This window comes from Aythya ferina, assembly GCF_964211825.1.
Source record: "Aythya ferina genome assembly, chromosome: 4".
Taxonomy (NCBI): Eukaryota; Metazoa; Chordata; class Aves; order Anseriformes; family Anatidae; genus Aythya; species Aythya ferina.
In genome coordinates, this window is record NC_140300.1 from 23851228 (window position 1) to 23878104 (window position 26877).

The window sequence follows — 26877 nt, forward strand, 5'->3', positions numbered from 1 at the left end:
AAAAAAATCACACTTTATGAGCTACATGATAATATTTCAACAATACCTTGTTGTGACATGATACAGTGTAATTATCCAGGAGATACTACAATTTATTGTTGTGTCATTGAGTCATACCCTTCGGGGTTTCAGACTGGTGTCTTAGTGTGCTTTATAAAGCCTATCGGGCTATGTCAGGGGACACATTAAAACATCCTAGAACCAAAGATGTAAACTGAACATGTGGCTGTGCACAGCGGAGCGTGCATCTTGAAAGCATTTCTCCCTGTCCTCCCTTCCTTCTGTGTTTTGCTTTTACAGCTTTATTGACTCGGTAATAATCAAAGAGAACAGAAATAACAACCACCAGAGGTGAGTTAGGTTGGGGTCCCAGTCAGGGACTTGAATACAGGCTGATCGCAGGGGGGGGCTGGAGATGCCCAGCACCCACCACTGGTTTAACCCACAGGACCAAACGTGTAATCACGGGTCCCACAGGGCGACTTCTCCACCCTTAAAAAGCTTCTCATCCGTCCACGGTTCGCACTGCGGGACGGAGCCTTGCCAAGCGCAGCGGTTGCCTTTTGGTTGACGTGTCAGGTACCATTTATCAGTCAGAAGAGGGTAAGATTTTACGTGGCGCAATGAGTATATAACACCTTATGTACAACATGCAGAGTGTTAGGGGCAGAACCTTTGCCTGAGCAACAGAGCCGAGACGGCAGGCCGGGATTTTACTTCACTTTATTCCAGCAAACACCGCTCCGAGTGAAACCCCTCGGTCCACAGGGAGACAAGCGGCTCCTGTTCCGCGGACCGTCCGTGCAAAACCCCAGCCTCCAGCAGCGAGCGCCGCCCGGGGCCGCCTCCTGCCTCCGGCGGGGGGCCGAGCCGGGGCCGCCTCAGGCCGCTGCCCCCCGGCGGGCCCCGGCCCCCTGTGCGCGGGGCGTGAGGCGCCGCTCCCCGCGGGAGGCCACGCGGCGCTCCCCGGCCCGGGCCTCAGGCGGCCGGCAGCGGGCGAGCCGCCAAGCCGGGGCGGAGGCGGCCCCACACCTCTGCCCCACGCCGGCCGCCCGGCCTCGCCTCGCCCCGCTCCCTTCTCCCAGCCCCCGCCGGCCAAGCCAACTCGGCGGCGGCAGCGCCCCAGAGCGAGCGAGCGAGCACCTCCCTCCCTCCCTCCCTCCTCCCTTCCTTCCCCCCGGGCCGTGCCGCCACAGGTCGGCCGGGGTGGGCGCGGAGGGAGGGAGGGAGGGGAAGGGGCGCGCTGCCGGGGAGGGGAGGGGAGGGGAGGAGCGGCCGGCCGGGCAGGTTTGTCGGCGGTGGTTGTCCCGCTCCCCGCCCCTGCCCTCCCCTCCCGGGGCTGCTGGCGGGTAATGAGTGTCTGCGCGAGGCCGGCTGCCCCCGGGAGGCAGGGCTGGGCGGCGGGGAGTCACGGCGTGCCCGCCTGTTTGTGTGCGCCGCCGCTCGCCCCGGCCCCTCGGCGGAGCCTCCACCCCGCGGGCGGGGAGCCGCCCTCCCGCCTCCCTCCCTCCGTCCCCGCCCGGCCGCGCTCCCCTCCGTGACCCTCCCGGGGAGCCGGGCAGGGCGAGAGAGGCGGCGGCGTCATGTGACAGCGCGGCCCGGTGCCAGCAGCCCGGGGGGAAGGCGGGAGGCAGGCAGGGAGGGAGGGAGGGAGGGAGGCAGGCAGCGGGGCCGCCCCTCCTCGCACACACACCCCGCACACACACACAGAGCCGGAGCCACGGCGCCTCCAGCCTCCAGCCTCGCCGCCCAGCGCCCCCACGGCGCCCTCCGCACCTCCTGCCCAGCGTAAGTGTGTGTGGGTGTGTGTGTGTGTGCGGCAGCCCCCCGGAAAGTTTCCCCGAGCTGCTGTGGGGATGGGGGGGATCCGGGGGGCTCCGCGCACCTGCCCCGACCCCGCTGGGACGCCCCCGCCGCCACCATCCCGGTGCGGGGTGCGGGGGCTTTTGGGGGACGGGGGGACGGGCAGCGGCCCGGGGAGATGTTCCCGGGTGGGTTCGGGTTTTGGGAAGGGTCCGGCCGAGCTCCAGATTAAGCCAGGGGGTGGTCGTGCCCCCCAAAACCATATTATCCGCCCCCCCCCCCCCCCCCCCCCCCTCCGAGCTGGCAGGGGTCGAGGTGAAGTTCAGCCGCGCCGCAGCTGGGTACGGCGGTAGGAGCAACGACCGCAATTTGCTTCCCTTTTTCTGGACGCCGTTCGTTTGTTAATAATAATAATAATAATAATAATAATTAATTCTTTAAGGCTAAACGCGGACGGGAGCGTTTACTTTGGACTTTTGTCAGATGCGCCTCTCGCACGGCCGGGGGCAGCCCTGGCACAGGACAGCCCGGTGCGGGGAGAGGGGCTGGGGGCTGCTCAGGAGGGCAGGGAGGGGAAAAAAAATAGGGACTTGCCTCGTGTCCTCCCCTGATACCTCACTCACTGTACCTGTATTGTCCGCTGTGCTTTATTTGCTTCCTAGCCTTTGAAAATGCAGGAAGTGCCACTGTTTGTAGAGCTGAACTCTGAAGGCTTTATTGTTATGAAAGGCTGAATTTGGGTGCCGGATACGAGAGCTTTGAAGGCTTACTTTATTTAAACTAATATCCCTGAATGCTCATTACCTGTATTGAAAACAAAGGCTTACATGGCTGCTCAGTAATGATTTTTTCCCATATAATACTTTTAAGATGCACACTCTTGGTAATTGCATGAGGAACTTCTTGTGTGAGAGGAGCTACATCTGGATTTGATAATCCTGCCTGACCCAGAAGAGATTTACTTCAAACTAACTTTCCTCTTGTATTTTTAAGAGCTTTTTGCCTAGTATAAATATAAAAACTTGAAGCTGGTGTGAGTGGCCTTTTTTATTTCTGTACAAGCAGGCAAAATACCTTTTTTTTCCCCTGCACACAGCGTGGTACAGACCACAAGAGGGACGGGGGCAAGGGCGGGGTGTGTGTGAGGAGGGAGAAGATATAAAGTGGTCTGTGCCTTCCATGAGAAACTGGACAAAATTTGCTCTCGGTAACAGAGCTGTGAGACAGCCCTGATGTGCTGCGAGGATTTGAGCCATGCGGTCGATACCTGGTCAGCCGAAAGCAAAAGCCTTCAGATAAAAAATGATGTAAACGTGAGCGAGATCAGCCAAAGGCTCTAAGGTAGTAGAGACAGGAGCTGTACAGCCACCAAGTTGCTTAGTTCCAGATGCTGGGTATGAAGACAGTAAGGAGCTGATATCATCAGCATAAAGCCTGCACCCACACATCGCTGTGCAGATGCTCTGCTGGCCAGCGCACTCTTAAACAGCCATGGGGAGCCTGCAGCAGTTGTTAGTGCTGCTGTAGTGCCAGTCCACATAATTTGCTGTAACATGTTCTCACATTGGATAGCGTTAGCTGTCCCACCCCTGGTGTATAAATAACCGATGCAAAGCATGTAAGGGAAGAGAGTGCAATGAAACCACAGCTTTGAAGGAAAGCAAGTGTTGAAGTTACCCTAGTATATGACATCTAGGCAAAATGCACCTTTCCTCTGCCTCCACCTTGAGGAAGGAGTTCGTTTATCTGTCTGGGTATTTGGGCGCTTTGCAAATAAGTGTTTTATCCACAGAAAGTCGGGTCCCGAGGCAAAGTCTCTGCATGTGGCTGAGGGATGCCGACAGCCACGCGTGCGGTGCTTTGGACAGATGCAGTAGGTGCGCTGAGCTGTGCAGGTCCTCAGCCATGGAGCATGCTGGCCCAACCAAGCGAGATGCTGCCTGCAGCAGCCCCTTCCTCTACAGCTCCTCCTGTGGCCGGCTGATTCCCTTGGTCCTGCTCGTGTAGGTCCTCGCTTCTGGGCTAGGAGCTGTGACTGCTTGGAGAAATGAAGCTCTGCTTCTGTTTAGCTACTGGCGTTCTGTCAGTCCTGTAATAAATCAATCAATCCCAGGGAAAGGCTTCGGTTAATCGTCATGACCCGTGGTGTCTAAAAAATCTTGTGCTCCCTCGTGTTGTTAAGGGTGCCTGTTTGTAAATAGGGCAGGTCCCCAGCATAAGGACAGTGTTTTTCTTCACACCCAATGAACAAACACCTCCACCCACTGTTGTTGTTTTAAAAGACTCCAGCTGCTCATGAATATAGGGTCAGGGAGGGCCGCCTAAATGTTTCTCTGTGCTTTCTCCCCAGCGCAGCCAGCAGAGCTGTTTCCTGTTCTTTGTTTCAAGGCTGGGGTTTGCGTCACACATTCCAAGTGGCATATGTGGTGCTCTTTCCTGTTTCAGGCTGTTTTCTGGTAGATCGGTAGCCTCGTCCAGGCCCCTTGTCACTGCCCCTCAACTCCCAATCCCCACCCAGTGAGTTATCATGTCTCTACACACTCACGATTGCTTAAGATGCCTGTGTTATGTCATCATGAGATTTCCAAGTTAACCTTTAACGCGCGCCCGCGACTCCCAATGTGCTTATGGGGGTGACCTGAAGAGCTTCACTCCCTTTGCCGAGAACGGGTACTCAAGTCTCCAGAGAACTGGGATCCAGTTTTCTCCTCTGGCTTGCAACACCAGCCGGGCTGGAACAGCTCCATTAAAGCTGCGGAGTTACGCTGGTGTAAAAAGAGCACAAGAAGAGAGCCCACATCTTGCAGATGCACCTTGCAGAGGGAGCTTTGGCTTCTGCCCTTACCCAACCTGGATGGCCCACCGCAAGCACCTCGTAGTTCCAGTTCATGAAAGGAATAAACATTTTCTCATCATCCAAACTAGAAGATTCTCTGTCTCATGGATGTAATACAGAAAATGAGACTGCTGGCTATCTTTTGTGTAGCTGTCCTATGTTTTGCATTTCTGAAGGCGCAAAAGTAATCTTTTTAGTCCCGTTTTAAGATTTGTCTTCTTCCCACAGCCTGTTACAGGCAAACATGGAGAAACATCAAGAGGAAGTCCAAAAAGAGATATAAATCTTGCTGTTGCTTTGGGTCTGACTGATGAAGAGCTAAAGGACCCAAGCCAAAGCTCATTGAAATCAAGAGAAAGACTTGCATTAACTTCACTGGGCTTTTGAATCAGGCCCCTGGATGAAAATGCAAGATGGACTGTTTATTCCTCTCTGTCATTTCTGTGCTGGAATATGCATGTTTCCTGTTCCCACCGAAATACTTTAACTCTTCTATTTTGCTACTTTTTTTATTTCATTTTTTAAAGTAGCCTTTTAATCCCTGCAGTTGCTCTTTAGGATGCTAAGGATCACTTGTTTGTGATCACTGCAGATGTTTTAAATGCTATTGTGTCTTTTAAGAAGTATCTGAAATACATGCTATGAACTTCCTCTTTCAGGGTTTAATTGTATGTGAAAAAAATACTTACTAAATAATATGCGCATCCTTACATGAACTTGTTTCTTGTCTATTCAGAATTCCAGATAACAAGAAGTATTTGGCCGCACAGTTTTGGTAAGTTGTTTACTGATTATTACTGTTCACATTTGTTACTGCCACTTATTTTTACATAACTATTTTTACTTAATTTAGTCAATTTGCACAGGATTTCAAACATACCATCTTTTTTTTCCCTGTGACAAAGGAAAAATGTTGCATTTAACTGTAGTTTGATATTGGAAACTAGCGTATAATAAATGCAGTACATTTTGTGGTTCACACCTTTTTGTATTCAGAAGTCTTACAAAATCTGAGACTGAGATTAAAATTATAATAGTTTTGTAAACCAACTTTTTAATATTAATTAGCACTGCTAACAGGAGGTCTTTTAAAGTTCTTTATGCTGTCAGCATTGAAGCTTTGTGTTTTCATTCCAAGGCTAGTTGCTTCCAATCCAGAATATGAAGTTTGGCAGAGCTGGTTTTAGCAGAGATTTAACCCTTCCCTATTAAGTGTTGACTTGATGCTGAGCCCTCCTTTGAGGGCTTTGTAGCCACAGTAGATATCTCCCAGGGGAAAGAAGTGCAAGTGTACATCAGCCATACTGAATGATAAAGCTCTAGTATTTTTTTAGTAGTAAACTAAGTCAGAATGGAAAAAAAAAAAAAAAAAAACACAAGTGTGTGGTCAAGTCTGCCTATCATGCAGTCAGTATGTTACCAACAAACTTGATCCATGAAGGCACGACAGAATTTCCGCTTTTAAAGAGTCTGAGTTTCTTTGATCACTGTCTCACTTGTACCCACTGCGCTATCCAGCTCTTTTCCCTCTTGTTTTTTTCACTGCTGTAGATACACAGAAGTTCATCAACATTTGCCCTATATTCAAATCCTCGCTCAAATTAGTCGTTTAAGCTATTGTTCATAAATGTACACTTTCCTTAGGATTAGAATTTCTTTCTTCTCTCCCATACTATCAAAAATTTTCAATCTCTCTCAAGGTTCATGAAATAGTAGAGTCCTTTATGTTACACAGCAGTACCTTCTGTCATTCTTCCCTAGTAATATAAAAAGACAGGATTAATATTTGTCCTTTAAAATTATCTTCAAAATTAAGAAAAAACACAACAGAAAACAAAGTTCAGTTTGGAAGGGAAAGATTATCATACCATTCCACATACTTCACTTGTTTTCAGAAGTCTGATCTTTTATCCTTACTAGACTGTTTCTCCTTCGAAGCAGTAGCTTGAGTTGAGACAGGAAACCAGACAGTAGTCTGCCCTGATAAGGGAGAATATTGTCTAATGGAGGTGCCTCAAGAGCTTTTCTTTCTCTTTCCCTTGGGTTCAGTAGATGTAGAACTGAAGGTTGAACTGGACTCCATTTTTCTTTGGCAAAAGAGGCATTTTTTTTTAGTAAGCACTGCAAAAACTTTTTTTTCCCGAAATTTTTATGTTCAAGAAGTCCATTTCCCGACATGTGGCTTCAAACAGCCTGCAACAGTAATTATCAAATCTAATTGAAATACTGATTAGTCTGCTACACAGCTGATAAATGATTATGACAAAACAGTTCTAGGTCAAAGTGATATCAGCAAAGTTAGAATGTACAAGCTGCACAAAATACCAGATTTTTCAGCCTGCTTGCACTGGAGGGAAGGTAAAAGATGTTTGTGTCAATAAAAAGCCAAAATAGTTTGAAATTCTTTGCCATGTGAAAGGAAAGAATAAAATGTGCTGTCACATAAAAATTAGAATGTTTAATTGCAGTGGGTTTTAAAAAACTAGTTATTTTGATTTCATTGAAGCATCTAGTTAAAGAGGCATATTAATCTTAGAGTAATGAAGTTTGGAGGGGAGCTCTTGAGGCCATCTGGTCACGCCCCTGCACTAGGGTGCATGGCATTTTTGGAGAGCTTTTATTGTTAAGTGACACAACTTAATGAAATCGAAACAAAATATTGCCATTTATCTTAATATTCCTTTACACCTAACAAGTAAAGCATTCAGCTGAAAGTTTTTGTCCAGGTGCCGCTTTCTTTTTACACGGTATCCTAAATTTTTGAACACTTACTGCCATTTCCCAGAGGAAATCCAGTGAATAAGCAAATGCAGGGGGCTGCTGACCTGCAGCATGTTTTCTTGGTGTACTGCTTCTTCATGATTTTCCCCCTGCTGTTCTTTGTGGGGTGGCTGCTCCGTTCCCTTCCCCCAGCTCCATCTCGAGGCCTTCGCTCCTTCCCCTGCTCATGCTGTCTGGGGCTGGATCTGAGAGCTGTGCTCTGCTGAGCTGGGGAGTTTCTTTGCCTGCTGCTATTCTGGGGCCCGGCGCAGTTCAGCACTCGCTTACTTCCCATTAAAGTTAATGGAACTTCAGAAATACTTTTTTTTTGCTGACACAGGTCTTGATGAGCAGCCGGTACTGTCAGTGCAAACACATCTTGCTAGGAGCTGTGGAAAACCCTTTCTCAACCCTTTCCAGGGACTCCTGCTGTCAGACGCTGTTTTTTCCTCTGTCAGACTATCTTCCAAGGTTCCACTGAAGGAGGCTTCTCAGCCCGGCCCAGGAAGCCTCCCCTCCCTTTGGATTTCATCAGTGGAGAGTCTTCTGATGTTATCACTTCTCCTTAATAATAGGGGAAGTTTGACTTGAGGCTCGCAGAAGAAGTACCACTTTCGGGGCAACAGCGTAAGTCCCAAAGGGCTTGGGCTGAAGAGCTGCAGCCACAAGAAACACGGTGGCTGCCAGATACCAGCAGCGCTGCCCTGTCTTTGGGGAGGCCGCTCAGGCAGTGCTAATTTAGCAGATACCATTACATTATTCTGTAATTATACCAACAGTAACAATAATACCTTGATGCTTCTAGACAAAGCCTCACTGTACCACAGGGCAGCATTCCTTGCTTCCCCAGGCAGAAAGATTGAGAAAGCAAACACTGGCGCATAGTTTTATGCAGAGTGAAGAGAGGGAGGATTTATGGCCCCCACCCTGCTATCCACAGCTGTGCTATCTTTCAGGTCACTGCCTGCGCTCCCAGGTCTGGAGCAAAGGCTCTGTGCTGCCGAGAGGATCTGTAGTTGTTGGATGTGCAGAGCCAGAACTGGACGTCCACCCCACCCTTTCCTAACAGGGCTGTGGGGTTGGCGGACCTTGAAGGTGAGGTACAGAGCCATGGCAGGAGCACGATTGCCTTTCAGCAGCTGGTGTGTGGTGCAGATGTGCAGGCTGGGTGTGTTCTTCAACTGTTTTGCTCCTTTTGGCCACTGCAAATAATCTATACAAATCCTTACTGCCAGAATGCAGGCTAAGTGACTTTAAGCTCTCATTTACTAATTATGTCTCTGAAACAACAAACCATACCCATACAGAAGTTAATCTCAAGAACTCTCCAATCTTGACAGGGACATGAACTTTCCTTCTGGAGGGGATACTTTGGTTCTTAATTGGGTTGTAAGGGCAGATTTTGTGATTTTTCTCATTTGCTCTTTTCACTGGACTTCACACATGGAAATACTGAGGAACTTTGTCTGGACTTTACCTTGCACCTGTCCTTATTTGCATACAAAACCCAATTGCTTCATTTGTCTTTCTGAAGTACAGGGCGTGAGCAAAATCTTATCAAAAGCCATGTCCTGTTTGGACAAGTTGGACTGACTTGGCAGAGATCCACAGGGTGGAGTGAATGGGAGGAGGCAAGAAAGTAAAACTGGGTGGCTTGTTAGCAGAAAAAGAGAAGGAGAGAAAAAAAAAAAAAAAAAAAGGTGGAACGTTTGCCTACCAGATTGCAGTTAATTATTTAGTTTCAGATTACATGCATTTTAAATTCTTTTAGCCCACGTGAAAAAAAAAATAATAATTTATCTACTAGGTAAACACTAAAAGCCCTTACTTTTTAATATGTTTAATGTAAATATATTGTTGTTTCTTCAGTGTTATTTTAAGGGTACCTGAGAAAATAGGAACAGTATTTTAACTTTCCAGAAATTAGTTTTATTTACTAAACAATTTGTGGGCTTTCAAACAAGCATATTATGAAATCAGTGTGTAAAGTAGAACCCAACTGTTTTTTTCATTCCTCTGTAATAGAAACAAATAAGATTGTTTACTTTCCCTGTTGGCCCCTTCTCACATGTTTAGAGGGAAGACATAGTAAGATTTTGATTTGGTAGGCATAATTTTACAAATAAACTAAGAAAAACTACTGTAATTTCTTACTTAAAGTAGCATGGTGTATTTGTGTGTTTATTAGTGTGTATGTAGACATATTTCCTTGTGAATATGGGCCAAGCAATCTCTTTGGAGCACTATTTCTAGACACAAAGAGCATGGTTTTATGAGTTTGCTTGCAGTCTTAGGAAAGTGTCACTCTGAGCTAAATTTTAAATGACAGACCCAAAGCTGGTTTATACTGACTCTCTAGCAGCTCTATCAATTTCCACAAAATAAGCATCAAACACTCTAGTCTGGACCAACAAGACCAAGTGTTATACATTCATTGATTTTCCCGTCTTGAAAATTTTTCTACTTACTATCAAACTGGGAAAGAAAAGCTATCTCTTGAGTAACACACGATGAAGGAGTACTCAATTTCTGCACTGTGATGCAGCAATAAACGTAATGTTTTCTTCTGTTCTTAGATGACTGCATCTGAGAAAGATTGAGAATTACTTTTCACTTTTACTTGGTGCAGTACACTTTCTGTTGTCAATGGCACTGCACAGTAATTTCGAGTCCTCTCAAGAAACACTCAGATGTGTAGCATGAAGTGAAATGTGAAACAAAAGTCTTTTGTGCACTTGGAGCAAAAGGAGGGAAGGACTAATTCTTAAATTGAAGAAAATCCAGTTTTAAAACTACAAAATGAGTAGCCTGGGAACATGACTGGTTTCTTAGAACAAATCTCCTCTTCTCTTCTCTTCTCTTCTCTTCTCTTCTCTTCTCTTCTCTTCTCTTCTCTTCTCTTCTCTTCTCTTCTCTTCTCTTCTCTTCTCTTCTCTTCTCTTCTCTTCTCTTCTCTTCTCTTCTCTTCTCTTCTCTTCTCTTCTCTTCTCTTCTCTTCTCTTCTTTCTTCCTTTCCTTCCTTCCTCTCTACACTGAAGTACAACTTGATGTGTCACTATCTATGCACATTCAAAGTAAAAACTGAAAGTTTCTGCAAATCTGAAAGTAAGTTGTTCCAAATTCTTATGTATGAAGTCTGAAATGGTACGTTTTTCTGTAAATATTCTTTATGTTTAAAAATACCTCTTTTTTTGTGTTCCCACAATGCATATATATGTCAGTGGATATGTGTAAGTGATGCATAGATACATGTGTGTACTCAGTGCATAGATATGTGGATATATTGCTGAGGTAACAGTCCTCTGAAATGTTAGTTCTCTCTGGGAAACACTAAAAACCTGAAGAAGATAACCATTCAAAGAAAATAAGTATGGTTGACAACCTTCTTGCGAGCATGATTAAAGTGTTAACAAAATTATCATTATTTCTAGTAAGTAGAGTCATCTCTACAAAACTGCTTCTAAACTAAAACTACATTTTATGTTTAAAATCAAAATTGCATTGAGCTGTTCTATTTAACTTTTTTTCTTCAGTTTGCTTTTATCAGGCCTGTGATTTTTCTAAGAAATGCTATGAAGATGCATTAATTTACTTGTGATCCTAATTTGTTTCTGTTATTCAACAGGAACACTGTTGTAATATTTTTCTGTAATGCTTGAAACTGCATTCATATACCTGAATAATTAACTTGACTTGTAACAGCTCATGCCATCTTTCTCTGGAAGCATTTACCAATTCCTTATTTACAATCACGTGGCAGTTCATTGCAAGATTGTTCATTAGCGTAGGCTCGTTAGCTTTAACTTGAAACAGGTATAGCTTAACATTTCGTATAAATTTATGGGGAATTTTTTTCTGGGGAAATTTTCTGGCCAGAACTCCAAATCTGTTGAGCCTTTAGCCTACTTCCTTGGGGTGAAATTGTCTAGAGGGTGTCTTCTGGCTGTATTCGTTTATTTCCAGTGCCATCTACTGGTCAAAAGTAAACGTAAGATTTTTTTGTCAACATCTTAGAGATGTCAGACCACTTCCTTGCAGGGCAGTGCAAGGTACTGTACATGATCAAAGTATCCTCGCTGAACATCAATCATATAATATATACCATCTCAACTAGTATATAAAAGCTTATCAAAATCTAAATGTCACTGAGAACAACATTACTTTGCTTCGCTTGGTTTTACTTTTTTACTTTGCTTTATGGCCCACTCCAACAGAGATATCTGTTCTTTGCCTGCACAGTATCTTTCCAAACTGACCAAAGATGTGTAATACAATAGTTAAGTGATGACGTGCTTTATGCTAAATATTTTTTTTATCAGGCAGTTCAAGATAAGCTAAAATTGGAAAAGTGAGGTTGAACATTGTAGAAAAAACAACTGAAGCTGCACAGAATACAGCCAGATTTTCTGGAGTGCTTTTCCTTTGCATAGTTAGCAGAAATTATTGTTGAACTGTCAGCAAACGTATTCTCTCCAGAAAATAACTTAAGTATTCTTTCATGTTAAGTTATTGCAGCACATTGAGTGTACTTCTCTAAATTAGTCCAGATTTTTCATCGTCTTTCTTCTGCGTTGATTTCAGTGTCATTGCACATGAAGGTTTTGGCTTTTCTATTAGGACTTATAGGAAAGAGATTCTTTCCAGAATCAGTTCACTTTATGGTCAGCTATACAAGATTATTCTGAAGTTAAAATCATGATGAGAAATGTATGGTCTAGACTGTGTTGTATTTGCACACTGACAGCTAATGAAAGTTGATACATGGACATGAACAATAAAAATTCACAGCAACTTTCATTAAAGTGAGCAGATGTCCCTTTATTTCAGTGGCGAATGGGAAAGAATAAACTTAAGATAGCTTTTTTTTTTTTTTTTTTTTTTTTTTAAATGAAGCTCTGTCAAATATTTAAGAAACTGTGTTAGAGATGGATAAATACAGACATGTACCTGGCAAATAGTAAGTTCTCTACAGTTCAGAAAGTTGAATTGGGGCTTTCCTGCAGCTTTCTAACACATTGTCTTTCTTGTGTAGGCCGGGACATCGCAGGCATCAGAACAGGTGAATAAAAAAGATGCTAATGTTTGACCCAGTCCCTATCAAGCAAGAAGCCATGGACCCTATTTCAGTGGTAAGACTTTTTAAAATATTTCAGCCATTGTAATGACACTGTTCCATCTATAAATTTATACCAAGATTTCTCTTAAGCTTTGGACTAGTCTAGGAAAGGTTGTGAATCTGTATTTTCATATTAGGGCAATAAGACTCATAGTGTAGGAAGACTTTCTGTACTTCATGAATTTGTTGTCCATGAATGACCTGTGGCATTACTTCTGCTGGTGTGCCATCCGCAGAGCAGAGGAGAGAACATCGAAGAACTCTACACCCACACACTGCAAATACAGTCTCTTTAGGTCATGCTGCTGACTTCATGATGGAAGTAGGTTGAAATTAAGCCACTAGACTTCACAGTGAATTGGCAAGAGCCTGTGGTTTCAGTGTTACACCTTTGAACTAAATGAACAGTTTCTCCCCATCCCCTCTTCTCTTTCTATTCTGGTCTTAACCGCATGTGCCTAGGGCTAACTCAGTGCTCTAACCAGCAGAAAATTAATCTTGACAAAAAAAGTAAGGCTTTTTTCCTGGGTATGCTGAATTAATTATCTTACCATGTAATCAGATGAGAAACAGTGGAGGAGGACTGGAGAAAAAGAAATGGAGACTTGACTTTTCAATTGGGTTAATTTTCCATCAGCTTGGTATATAGGGTCACCTCTGCAAAGTGTTTGATAAGCAAGAGCAACAGGAACATGTGGCTGGGAAGGGAACACTGAGCTGTGATGATTTAGGGTGCCAGGGAAATACAACGTTAGGAAGCAGTTTCCCTATACTTCACCTATTCAACTTCAGGCTGCTGCCACTGAAAGGAAAGATTGTTTTTTTTATTCCTCTTTTTCAGCTTTTTGCTCCCACTGTCTTCTTTGTATGACATGAGGCTACTGACACAGAATAACTTGGATTCTTTGGATCAGACCACTGAATTGCTAACCTGCCAAAAATACCCCACCCTTTTTTTTTGTCAGATCAGGCAACTAATCTGATTCACTCTGCAGCTGCTTGATGCTAGAGTAAGGGGAGGGGAAAGGAGGAGGGAGCAGGACACCTCCCCTTCCAGCAGTAGCCTGCAATAAGATCAGATTAAGTGTGACATGAAACCACACCCTTAGAAAGGCTGATCAATTAAAAGCATGAAGTCAGTGTGCATAAATTAGGGTGCATTAAACTCATTAAACTCATGCTCTGACTGGCATCTCTCAGTGAAAAGTTTGCTTTCTGTTCTATTTAAAATGTAGAATAATTGCATTAAATTAAATACATCCATGAGCACTCTGATTTCTTTGGTGCTACTAAGGACACTTTTTGAGTGTTAAGCTTTATATGCATTTTAAAATTAAAGTTTGACTTCCATATTTACTTCTGAGCAAAGATAGAAAAGAAATTGGCCTATTATTAAGGGTGTAAGCATATTGACAAATTCCAATATTTGGGTCAAGAAAGAACCTTAGTATTGATCAGTCTGTCTGTGACTTCAATCACAGTTATTGCATGTCCTCATTGAGATGAGTTGTGATTATCCATGATTATCTAAGGATGTTTTATGGTATCTATCAAAGGCAGAAAGTGGGCCACCTGTACAATAAAAATGTTAATACATGAGTAATAGAAAATCACTACAGAGACACCATGAGCTGTCTGTTGTACACATCTGCCTTCATCTCCCAGAAAAGGCTCTGCAGTGGTTTGGGATGATGCACGTGAGAGGCAGGAGACCCTGTCCCAGCACCCTGGGCACAGTCAGTCCCTCAGAAGGCTGACCAGGAGAGCGAGCCATCGCCCCTTAACAACTGTGGGTGAGAGAGAACATGCAGTGGGAAGAACAAGGGCATGTTTCCAACATGAAGCACTTCAGGACTGTAGTTCCAGATGTTGTGTATTCTATGCTGCATGCTGCTTACACATCAGAGGAGTGGTTGGACCTCTGGAGTCAGCTTGGGCATCCTCTTAACTCAGTGCTATCACTCCGACTAGCTCCTAGAGGCTATGTGGAGCACTTCTTGGTCATGTAGCATCCCTGGAGCCCTCCTGCCAAGGCTGCCCAGCAGGAACAGCATTTAAAGGCATGGCATGGAGAAAACATAGGAAAGGCTAGCAGCCATAGCCAAGTACATTAGTGCTGTTGATCTTCCTTCTGAGGAGGTAGAAGGAAAGACAAACTATTAGTGTCATTTTTTAGAGGTGCTGAGCATAGGATTCAGTTTAACATGGGCTGGCATAACTCAGTTTCAAAATCAGGATTTGTATGGTATCTGTCATTCGAATAGTATCATTAGAGATCAGACTAAATGAAGCCCTTTCAGAATGATTGGTTATTTTACCCAAGCATACACTGTAGGCATAAAGTCTGTCTTTAAAAATTCCCATTAGTTGGGGTGGGAGAGGGAAACAAATTATAGTCTTGACTCCACTGTATTTCAGGGCGTGTGGCTGAAAGGATTAACTATACTTCTCAGATGACTGCAGCTCGCACCCACGGCATTTCATCACTCTACCAACAACTTGTACTATTTATTGAATTGAATTATTGAATTATTAAACACATTTTATGATAATTCTTAGTGAACTAGTGTCAGAGTCATCTGAATCCTACCTAAATGTTTTCTGTGAGGACCTTTTAAACATTTGGACAAACACCAGTGACCATTTAGTGAAAGAAGTTCCTTTTCTTTGTGTGACCATCTTTCTTTGAATTGAAATAAACAATTTTCTCTGCCCCTCCATCAGTTAAAACAAAAACAAAACCAAAAAAAAAGATTGTTTCATCCCTTTTTAAGGCAAAGTGCAATGTGCTACATGAGGGATTGAGGTCTTAACTCGTCTACTAGCATGCCTTTTGATTTATTAGCTATTCTGGACTAAATCCGGTTCATTCTCTTCCATGATATATACTTACACATGTTGTAAAATCAGTAAGCAAGTTCTTCATCTGTTTCTGGTTTTGTAAAAGTCTGGCTAGACTATGGTTAAATTCATGAGGTCATGTAGTTTGAAAAAGACTCGATGACTTTCTTCAAAATGTGTTATCCTGTACAACAAGCAGTACATTTCACTGTGGCAGTTTAACCGAGTTGAGCAAATTCTATCAGATCAGTGCTTCGCAATGTCCCCTTGTGAAAGCAGCAGTCTTCTGGGGGCTGATAGGTGCTTTTGACACTCTTGGCTGGTCTTCTTTGATAGCTTGTCCAGAAGAAAAGCATGGTGATTCTTCCTCGTTTTGGAATTACTGATTTAAATGTATCAACCATATGGTACTTTCGAATGATAACTCGAATATCAGAAGTTCCTTGAACAGCAAGGAAAGGGAAATGAATTGCTTAATAAGGTCCAAGAGGGATAGTATCATATCAAACATAAAAAAAAGATCTGGATGGAGACTGTAAAGGAATATAACTTGAAATACAACCCTGCATTTTAGTAGTGAGCTACTGTGGGGTTACACTGTTCTGTTCTGCACAGGGATGTTTCATCAAAGCAGAACTTAAAGGAAAGTGAGAATTTGTGGGTTCTTTGTGTTTTGTTTTTACTTTTTTTATCCAAATCAGACTGAACTCCCACGTGCACTCTTAATTCCCACAACGAAAATCCAAGTAAAGTCTTATCAGCTTAAATATTTTGGGCAGAGCAATAATATCCAGTTTTACATTGGTCCAACAGCATGCTGAGCATTTAGTATTTTCAACATAAGATCCTTAGTATGGCTGCAAATCTGGAAGAGATCTGGTCAGGATGGAACAGGCTGCAGTCCCCAGGGGAAGGTCTAGGATTGGTGAGAAAAGACTGCTCATGCAGGCTATGAAATACGCTCCTGGTTACTGCAGTTGGTGGCATTTTGAAGGCCAAGCAGTGCCAGTCAGGCTATTTTGTTTGCTATTCTTAATGCTCCCAATTTACAGAAGGACACTGTGAAGTCTTCTTACAGGGTGAAGGCCAGTGAGATAGATCCGAGTGTGACTTACTCCAGGTTAACAGGGTTTCAACAAAAATGAATCCCATGTGGGCTCTGATTGATAGCAGATACCCTACTTTTAGTTGTTCAAGCATCCTTCTCGTCTTTTTCACCCTTTCTATATCCAACACAGATTTGGAAAGCCTCACATACTGTGAATATTTAGGTGCACAAATAAATTCAAGAAATTCCCTCTTTTTTTCTGCTACTCTTTGAACTGTGAGAGGCATAAGGAGGCATCTTTCTGCTGCTTCAGAAAAATCTCTCTCTATTGTCATAAAGAAAATCATTTGTTGCACCACATTTTTCTTTCACAACTTTATCTGCTGTTTGGATAAAACATGACAATTACAGTCTTGAAGAAAAGTTGAGAAAAATGATCCAGCTTCCCCAAACTGCCATGAGAAATAGCTGATGCTAAATCTGTGCTAGATTAATGACAACAATGTAAACCTTTTATGAAAAATAATTCAAGTCATGAGAGGTAATACCGAATCCCTAACATAATCAAGTTTTTAAAATACTTTTTTTTCTCCCCAACTCTTAGAAGCAACTTCTTGCTTGTGTAAATATATGTTACTTAACTTTTCCAGTTTATAGGTCTCGGTGCAACATTTTAATGGTCTGGTAGTTTTTCAGCACACACTTAGTGTTACTTGCAGAACTGGGTACAGCTTGGAGATGCTTCATTCTTTGACTCAATGACCAAAAGCATTCCCTAAGATATAAACGGTGAGGTCTTTTTGCTTTCTAGTATTCTTGCAGTCTTTCTAAGTTGTAGGGTTCAGTGCACTTGTGCAAGATCCGTAAGGCTCTGCTATGCATGAATTCATGCGTGCTGTGGTACACAGAGAACTTTACAGATCACAGGAGTTTGTTATTTTCATGTAACTGATATGAAGTATTAAACTCTATCAGTATTCAGAGGCCTTCCTCACTTGGAATTCAAATAAATGAATTACTGATAGGCTCAGCAATGGTGGCGTACCCACAGAACTTGTTTTACCCCACAATGCATGCAATAATGGCATTTTTATAGAGTTGTGAGGAACCAGTTGCCATAAAAGATGAACATTTTATAAGTTGACCTTTTAAGTCATAAAAAGGTTAATTAAATAACGTTTCAGAGTTTTTAATGTGATACTTACTGTTTGAATATTAAACACAATTTTTATATGCAGCTTTATTTGAAAATAACATTAGTTAAGAGTATTTTGTAGACTCAGTTTTGTTGTTTCTCATCACATCAGGAAAACATAACATTTTCTAAACTCACTGTTTCAAAAAAAAATTAAGAAAATAATGTTTGTGTCATTTTGCAATAATACTTCTGGCTATCATCAACATTTACAATCAGATAAATGTCCTTTACAGGGAAGACATAAGGTGGCATTTTGAAAGAAGACTCAATGCTAGAAGTTTTAGTCCTAGAAGAAACATTCTGAAATGTTACAGAATTGATTATTAATACCTCGTGGTTTACAAAAAAATATTTTTACTGAAATGTGGACATCATCGTGTAGGTTAAGATTAACTTCAGGTTTTATATGATCCTGTATTGAGAACTGCTGTCTCCCACTAACAGGAATCTTCTTCCAACACTCCAAATACTTATGCCTTGTACTAGTTTTCCAAAATCAGACTGACTAGTTAGCTGCTTTTTTTTTTAGCCTGAAGAGAAAAAGAAGGTAGAGGTTTAGAATTTACCTGTTGCACTCTTGAGTTTATCTCCCATAGCTTATATAGCTCAATTGTAAATTTTTTTTATCACTCACAGGCTGCAAATACTTGATTCCTTGTTCTTGTGGCACTTGTGAGGTATTGTTTTCCAGTTACTTAAGCAGTTGATTGGGATCCATCATATGACTTTGTGTTCCTCATTTTATACTTAAGTACTGGGCATAGCACCATGTATCTACTGAGTCAGTTAAGTAATGTGCATCTTAGTATATGAAAAGCAGTTTTTAAGGGAGAAAAAACATTGAATAAGCTTTGAGGATTTGTTTTTCACCATCTGTCTTGCATTGCTTCTGAAACAGTGAATCAGTACGTGAGTAACTTCCTCTGCATGAAGTCTTAGGCTTTATTTCACTTTTGTTTAGAAAATAACATTAAAATGTTTTCTTGAATCTTTTTCATTTTGCCTCAGTTTTATTAGCTGTCATTCCTTTTCAGCTGTAGTTTTATGCACATTTATTCATTATTTGATCTTCTTTATTTTTTCTGCTCCTTCTGACAGTCATACCCGTCCAATTACATGGACCAAATGAAGCCAAACAAATACAGCGTCATTTATTCTACACCGAGCATGTTGCACAATAAATTCTACTCAAACGCTGACGGACTATCGAATGGAATCCAGATGGAGCCAGTAGACCTTACGGTGAACAAGCGAAGCTCACCGCCTTCCACTGGAAGTTCTCCTTCCCCCTTGAAATTTCAGACTGTGCACAGGAGAACTTCCCCTGGATTGACTCTGTCCTCACCCAGCTCACCTATCAGTAAATTCACGCCATCTCCCCCGGGAGTACAGCCTTTATCTATGCCCATAACAATCCCACCTGTAATGGCTGCTGCTCTTTCACGCCATGGACTGAGAAGCCCTGGAATTCTCCCAGTTATCCAGCCTGTTGTGGTCCAGCCGGTTCCTTTTATGTATGCTCCCCATCTCCAGCAGCCCATCATGGTGTCCACAGTTCTTACAGATGAGATGGAAAGTCCAAGTAGCATGCAAGGTTTGTGTGGTCAGTTTCTTTTTATGCCCTCTCATCCTGGGAAAATAACTGTATATCCAGGCACCTCTTCATGCGTTTTTCACATTTGAGGAAGTGGAGACGTAATTTCTGTTCTTCTAAAATATGCAAAGAATTTACTATGTAAATATTTTACCAAACTTACCATTCTGTTCTATTTTATACCTGCATAAAGGTGTTTATCTTAGTAGACCTACTGAGATTTGAATTGATGAAAATGTGAATTGAAATTTTTTGAATCATAGTTCATCAGCAGATAGCCTAGAACCAGGAGATTTTATATTTGTGTATAAATTGGTGCACTAAATATAAAGCTTGGGAAGGGGTTCTTTTGCTTTAACTATAGATTTTTATGTATATCCTTTATTTATGTAGCTGCCTATATTTTTGACATGTTGCCTTCCTCCTCTGACCCTTCCCCATACAGTGCCTGTCATTGAGTCTTTCGAGAAGCCTACACTGAAGAAAACAATTAAAGTAGAACCAGGAAGCGAACCATCGAAGACTGACTTCTATCCTGAACGAATGTCGCCTCCAATGACCTCATTGTCTCCCCAGCAAGTAATGCTTCAAGAGTAAGTAGCTAACGGTAGTCCCAACATCAGCAGGGGAACAAAATGCAGTTCACTGCAGTAGTTGCTCATTTGGAGGAGTAAGAGAGAGTCACTGTGTTTGACATGTGGTAAAATACAGAAAAACATCCTTCCCCCCCAGCTGCCACAGTGAGATGTGATGCAACTTTTTTTTCTTCTTTGACAGGAGTAGATAACATGTTTCTACATAGCAACCATGTAGATCTGCCATATTTATATAATGCATTTCTGAAGTAAAGCTGCTTCCAATCCTACTGGATTATACTGACTTATAGGACTGCCAATAAGTCAGAGATATATCTTTAAGTAAAACCAGCATCAAGTTAGAAAAATACATTGAAGACATTCCATACTGATTTCTGTATTTATATGACCTAAAATACCTTTCTTTAAAAATACTCTTTCCACTTTCTTTTTTGGAGTACCTTTTTGTCTTAAAAAAAAATTGGCTACCCAGTGGAAAGAGACCCCTCAGGTCTACAAATTCTTTGTACACCCAGTGAAGTTCCATGTTTACCTGAGGCCATTGTTCCACAAATGGTTTTTTTGGCAGCTTAAGTAGTTCCGGAAGCTCTGTCTCCTCTCCAGCCACTTGTTTGCACCCAAGTACCAACTCATTTTGTGCTGTTAGAGCTGTTACTGGGACCAGTCTGTGAACTGGATCACAGATCTGATCAGGTTTAAAGCAGTCCTATTTGCAAAAGGCACAGGAAGGGCTAGAAAGAAGAAGCTGGTCTAGGGCAGAAATTTTTTGATGGGTAAGGTTTAAAATTTATCAGGAATTACCTGAGGAACCACGGCCACACTTCCATTTACTATTTTCCTACAGAAAATTTAGTCAACTTACCAAAACTAAGGAATTGTCCAGAGTCCAGCTCATCCTTCAGCAGTCACTGCTCTGGGTGGACACACAGGCTGGTGGTGTGGCTCTGGCAGGAACTGAGCTAGTTTCGTGGTACATGACCTCTGAATCCATTTCTTCCCTTCCTTCCTCTGAGTGGGGAAGAAGGACTTCGAGCCAGACTGCCAAAAACTGTGTGTGAGTGCAGGAACACCGGGTGAATCAGAGAATGGTTTGGGTTGGAAGGGACCTTAAAGATCACCTAATTCCAACCAGAGAAAGCATGGGACTGGCAGTCTTCTGCATGTCCTTCAGAGGGAAGGCATGCTGCTGTTCCAGAGCTGGCTGCACCCCAGACAAGCTTCTTCCAGGCACCCCACCTCATTTTCAAGTCTCTCAGCACCTTAGGTGTGGGTTTCAAGCTGCAGGTTCTTTGCAATTAACTCCGATTGGCATTTAATTTGGTACTTGCACCATTTCTGCCTTTTTGAGTGAAATGACAGCTAACTGGTTGCCAGCAAGCTTTCCTAAGCAGGATGCTGCTTATTTAAAAGCAAGCTTGTGTTTTCTATTACAATGAAATAGGAAACTTCTGTGGTTACTAGGTGGTGACTTGTCTTCCACAGTGGACCCAACACACGCAGTAGCTAGGTCTGTATCTACTTGGAACCAACTTCTGCGAGGTCAGGGGTATCAAACACTACGCTTCTGTTCTTTGTTAGGTGTCTTTAAGAAGAGCAGACCAGTAAGTGCTGTTCCTGGCTGATACCACACCCTTCCTCCAGGGCTGAGACTTCTGTAGGCTTGTCACCTGCATTAGTGATTTGCATTAACTATTTCCCAGTGAGTCCAGTTTCCACAGGAAACCCATCCGCCGAGCAAAGAATGTAAAATTTGCTGTAAGATACGAGCAGCATTGTTACATGGGAGCGGTCTGTTCCCAAAGCATCTCATCCATTTGCCCATGCAGAGGCATTGTGTTCGTGGAGACCCAGTCCTCACGTTGCTTCCTTAAATTGCTTCCTAGATGTCCTGTAGAGCTGCTGTTCATGTTCATTCCTAAAGCCAGCCCTTTGGAGTTCAAATTCTGCTGTATCTGCAGCGAGCAGTTTGTTTATGGCAATTTCTACCTTTCATCATTTAAAAAAATAGGCAAATCACAAAGTTACAAGATGAGAGAATTGAACCTTTACAAAACTCCCTGTTGTCTCACAGCTTCATCATCCTCTCTCTCAGCATTATGAGCTCTAGTTACACGTTTTTTTTTGTTGTGTTTCATAGGTTCCAACTGCCCGAAGTTTTGACACACATTCAGACACACAGGGAAGTTACATTAAAGGGGAGTATGTTCAGTCTCACTTTTAAACGGCTGTTTTTGAATTAGTTTTTGGCAGATGCATTATGTATATAATATTGGTGGCATTTCTGTAGGGATTGTTGGACTTCCTAGAATGTCTGATAATTGATGTACCTATGCAGTGATTTCTAAAATGAAACTTCAGGTAAAAAATCTCTGACACGTATAAGAAGCCTTGTTAACATTATATTCTCATGCGTGCATAAGTGTCCAAATCTAACTCATGCTAGCCATATAGTGTGGTCTGCCAGTAAAGAAGTAGAAAAAGATGCTGAAATTACAACATGATTTTTGGAAGATACTCTTAACTATTACAGATTGATGCCTACATGGTTAGCCTTGCATGAGTTTGTATCTTGTGTAAGAAGGGACGGAAGAAGGCTGTGCATTTATTATTGACACTTACCTCTGATTTTTGACACCGTCTTAACCATTTTTTTAAAACTGCTGTCCCCTGTCTGAATATTGATAACGTTCTGTAGCCTTACCAGCCTCCTTTCCTCCAAATGGAAAATGAGACAAATATGCAGCATTTTGTGTATGCACTCTTAACATCATGAACAATCACAAATGGCATACAGTCAGTATCCTCTTTCTCCATTTTTCCAGCTGTCACAGTGCCCAAGAGTAGCCTCCACACATCGATATTTAAACCAAGTTTGCTTGCTGGCCTAAGCCAGAGCTTCTCCAGAAAGAGTAGTATGCTACAGCAGTAACACTGAGCATTACTTTAGAGAAGCATTTCTCTAGAAGCTAAAAGTCTGTCTCTTATTTAAGAGTATGTACATCTGCATCTAAAATCATTGCCTTGGGTTTTCTGCCATTATGGTATTTTTAGCTAGATTTAATGTGTGCTTGAAGAGTGCATCACTCAACAGTCACAGAAACACCCAAGAAAGAGAGTGTGGCTCCCAGTTTCAAGCTGGTAACTCTGTAATAACAGAATGAATACTAGAGTGAAACTTTTCTCACTTCACTAATTTCCATCCTGCTGCTGTGGAGGCTAATAGAAACTATTTTTCTTGTTAAACCATGCGCAAACTTTTATTTGCTGTGCCTCATGAGTGTTGTTTCTTTTTCCCTTTTTTTTTTTTCACCAAAGGACCTTTAGCACATGTCCATGGTCTTGCTGTGAGAAGCAGTCATTCAGCATTTCTGAATATTAGGCCCTAAAGGAACTTGGTTAAAGTAACTCTTCATATAAACCTAGTGATAATTAAATGTAAATCAGCTTGTAAAGAAACTTGAAATACAGCCACTGAGAAACGACTGGGGTTCCAGAAGGCTTATATCTATCAGATGCAGGGGCTGGTCTTAGAACAAGGAATACTAATATCTGTACATTATATACTAAGTTTCAGTTACAAGCTTAAAAATAAATAAAAAAGAACCAATGTGGACCTGCTGAACAGCTGAAAAATGCAGGTTGCAAGATTCATAACGCCACCTACATTTCTGACAAACATACTTCCTCTTCTAACAGTGACATGGAAGAAAGAACCAAGGTTCTGCCCAATGGTGCACTCACGTTGTTGTTCAAACATAAATACCCGTAGTGAATGACAGCTTTTGAGAAGCTCAGTGTATTTTCAGAGATGCGAATGTTTATGTTTTTATTTGTTCTGGAAGTCTGTGTGCAGTTAATACATGTCCTACCTGCACTGTACCTGTGGGCTTCAAAGCAAAAAAATGATGTTTATGAAGGTGGAGAGCCAGCTTTAGACATCCTGTGGGTGTGTTGCACAGGCTAAACTCTACTTTTAGGAATTGACGTCAGTAGTATAGGGAGGCCGCACCCTCCTGCCAGCACCAAACAGGAAATTCTTAATTACTCTCTAAAGGAGTGGCTGGAACAATAAAGATTGAGTTCTGCTTTGAAAGCCTAAAGATACAATTTCTGTAATAGTATGGAATAGCCATTTCCAATTACAAGCAAATTAACAGCATTTTAAGGCAGAAGAAAAGCTGCAAATAAATACAACAGAAGTTCACTATGAAGTCATAGTTTGAAAAATTGTGTTTCACTGAAAAACAGGAATTTGAAGGGTTTTTATCTTTGTAAGTTTTTGAAAAGCTAGTTAGTAGTAAAGATGGCTACATCATGCTGAAAAGTGAGTAAGCATACACAAATATTACTGCTAGAATACATGAAATTTGCTAAACCCTCTTGAATTTTTCGACATGCATGTAATGTTGTTCTTCCTGCCAAGAGACAGCGTGGTAGTGAATAAAGGACTCTGTTATGAATCATATTAGCTGAGGTTTGCTGTGCTAAATGTTTTTCATTTTTAACATTGAACTTAACTTCACAGGAATCACCCTTCAGTTATAGTTCAGCCTGGAAAGAGACCTTTACCTGTGGAATCACCAGACACGCAAAGAAAACGCAGAATACATCGGTGTGATTATGAAGGCTGCAACAAGGTCTACACTAAAAGCTCCCACCTGAAAGCTCACAGAAGAACCCATACAGGTTTGAGCACTGCTATGCTTTTCTTTCATCAAGCCTCTGGTAAAAGAGTAGATTAAGCTTTTAGTTTGTACTAATTGCCAGATTACCACAGGTGTAAACAACAAAATAACATAGATTAGATCTGGCAGTGTTCTGAATATAATTATGGGCTGAGCGAAAGAGAGGATGTAGCAGGAAAAACCCGCGAGACTGTAAGCCAGAGCAGGATCATGCTGTATGCTTTACATTCACTGGCTCTTTGCTCATTTTCTGTCCAGTTGCTTGCAGATTACTCACTCCGCACACCCTGTAAACACCAAATCAGTTCAAATTGCCCTACCATACCTCTTACATCACTGTTAAATTTGAGTGAGACTTCCATGGGAGTAGCCGGTTTACAAAAGTCTGGACTGTGTGCCAAAGACAAACAGGTCTGCTTCATAGGGACATGCTAACCACTGCTCCAATAGTGCTCTTTTCTGAGTGCTCCAGTGTCCCCATCTCTGTTCTCCACAGAAATGTTCATCTTGACAAGTTGAATTTACATCCAAGATCTTTGCAAACAAGACGCTTTTAGGTGAAAGGGAGCCCAGTTTATGTCTGTCTTACATCTCAACACAAGTCAGCCCTTCCTGCACCTGTTTGGCTGCAAATTGGTGTGAAAGAGAGTGAGGATCACATATTAGAAATAGTTATTGGGGAAAAAATAAGATTTTAAGTTGAGCTGCTTGTGACAGAGGTGCCTGTCATGCATACTACAGAAACTTTAAGAGGTCACAAGATTTCTACCAACTGTATTGAAAGATAGCACCAATCCTTTCCTCAACTAATCTACCCTATGAGGTCCTGTTTTTGAAAATACTTGAACAAATGCTTAAACTTTCACACTTCTGGGCTTGATGAGGCAAAACAAGTGCTGATATGGCAGAGGGAGGAACAGAGAGACAGTAACAAAAATAAGTTGTGGCAGGAAACAATTTTTGATCTGTTAACTTTGCACGATTTCCAGCGCAGAATACTCTGCAGACCAGTGCTGGTGGGAGGCTTTTTGAATAAGCATGCAAGTACGTACTGACATTTGACAAGGCAAGAGGATAATTCTGTCAAATAACTGATGCGTTTGTATCTTAAATCCCCACTTCTGTGTTTCTTTTTCCAGGTGAAAAACCGTACAAATGCACTTGGGAGGGATGCACGTGGAAGTTTGCTCGTTCTGATGAACTAACGCGGCATTTCCGCAAGCATACAGGAATCAAACCTTTTCAGTGCCCAGACTGTGACCGTAGCTTTTCACGTTCGGACCATCTTGCTCTTCACAGAAAACGTCACATGCTAGTCTGAGTGTCTTCTGTCCCTGACTCCTGTCAACTCTTTTTTTTTACACATACATTTTAATTTGGGTTCAGCTGGTCTGAATCTCTGAGTTTATACCATTAAAAGCTTACATATGGTCAGTAATAGATGTTATCTAACCCTTCTATGTCCTTGCCACGGGTCAGACCTAAAGAATGTGAACACTTTTTCTCTTCTTTCTCCTGGGGATGCTAAGCAAACCCTTTCTTCAGAGAGTATGTTTAATGTATTCCATTGTGAATAAGGGAATTTGTAAGCAAACGGCTTTTGTTGGTTTCTTCGTATAATCAGCCCAGCATATACTGATAAAGTAGTAAATGTTACTGAATATCCAAAATGCTAGTCCTTGCCAGAGACTTTATTTATATGCCCTCTAAGGGATACACTCTCATTTATGCTCAACAATGCAATGAACGGATTTCCCAACCTTATTGATCTTTGCAGTATGGTTAACACAGCAGTTTTAGAAAGACACCTGATTTAGAAATCCCCTCTACCCAAACAGTGAATTACACCATAGGAATAAATCTAAGCAATATACTTGACAGAAAGAATGAGTCGTAGTACCACTCACCCCAGTCAAGAAGAAAAATTAGCAGGAATTGGTCTTCACATAATATTCTGTATCTAAACCAATGTCATCTGTCCTCTGTATTATAGTGTAGTGTACAGTCCTGTCCTTACTGCATAAAGCCCTGGTGGATTTTAAATTTGTTAAATGAAGACCTTGCGTGACACTGTATGTCTGTTTTCTGTGCACCTGTATGGATGGAACACATACGGTACTCTCCTATAACATGGCATTAAAAGATACTCATAGAAACCTACCGCACCTCATTTCAGGGATATAGGCTATCCCTCCGTTATCACTCCCCTACATTTCCTTTAAATATTTTTTGCTTTCTGCTGTACCTCAGAAAATAGAAATTGTCATGTCAAAAATGCTCCGAACTGTATTGTTGCGAGTTCCACTTTAATACGCTACAGTATTTTAAAATATTAATTCACAATATTTTTATGACAAGATGGCATCAAATACGAAGCACTTCTGATGATAAATTGAGTCA

The 26877-nt window shown here is 42.1% G+C and overlaps 1 protein-coding gene and 1 long non-coding RNA gene across 4 annotated transcripts; one reads left to right on the top strand and one right to left on the bottom strand.

Annotated features, from left to right (window-relative positions):
- Positions 1–1645: 1645 nt before the first annotated feature.
- On the top strand, positions 1646–26147 carry KLF3 (KLF transcription factor 3). 3 transcript variants are annotated; one of them, XM_084517521.1, is made up of 8 exons: positions 1652–1788; positions 5376–5414; positions 8356–8494; positions 12432–12528; positions 18701–19196; positions 19642–19789; positions 24318–24478; positions 25617–26147. In XM_084517521.1, exons 4-8 carry the CDS (start codon positions 12472–12474, stop codon positions 25796–25798), a joined length of 1044 nt encoding a protein of 347 aa, XP_084373647.1. In that variant the 5' UTR covers positions 1652–1788; positions 5376–5414; positions 8356–8494; positions 12432–12471; the 3' UTR covers positions 25799–26147. The 3 variants fall into 3 exon arrangements, with proteins under 3 accessions (XP_084373646.1, XP_084373647.1, XP_084373648.1); XM_084517520.1 differs by lacking the exon at positions 8356–8494 and having other exon boundaries at positions 1646–1788; XM_084517522.1 differs by lacking the exons at positions 5376–5414; positions 8356–8494 and having other exon boundaries at positions 1661–1788; positions 12403–12528.
- Positions 5352–6726, bottom strand: LOC311435947. The gene is made up of 2 exons (XR_014692503.1): positions 6508–6726; positions 5352–6396 (listed from the first exon to the last, which is right to left on the bottom strand). It is a non-coding gene; the product is annotated as an uncharacterized lncRNA (long non-coding RNA).
- Positions 26148–26877: the final 730 nt, after the last annotated feature.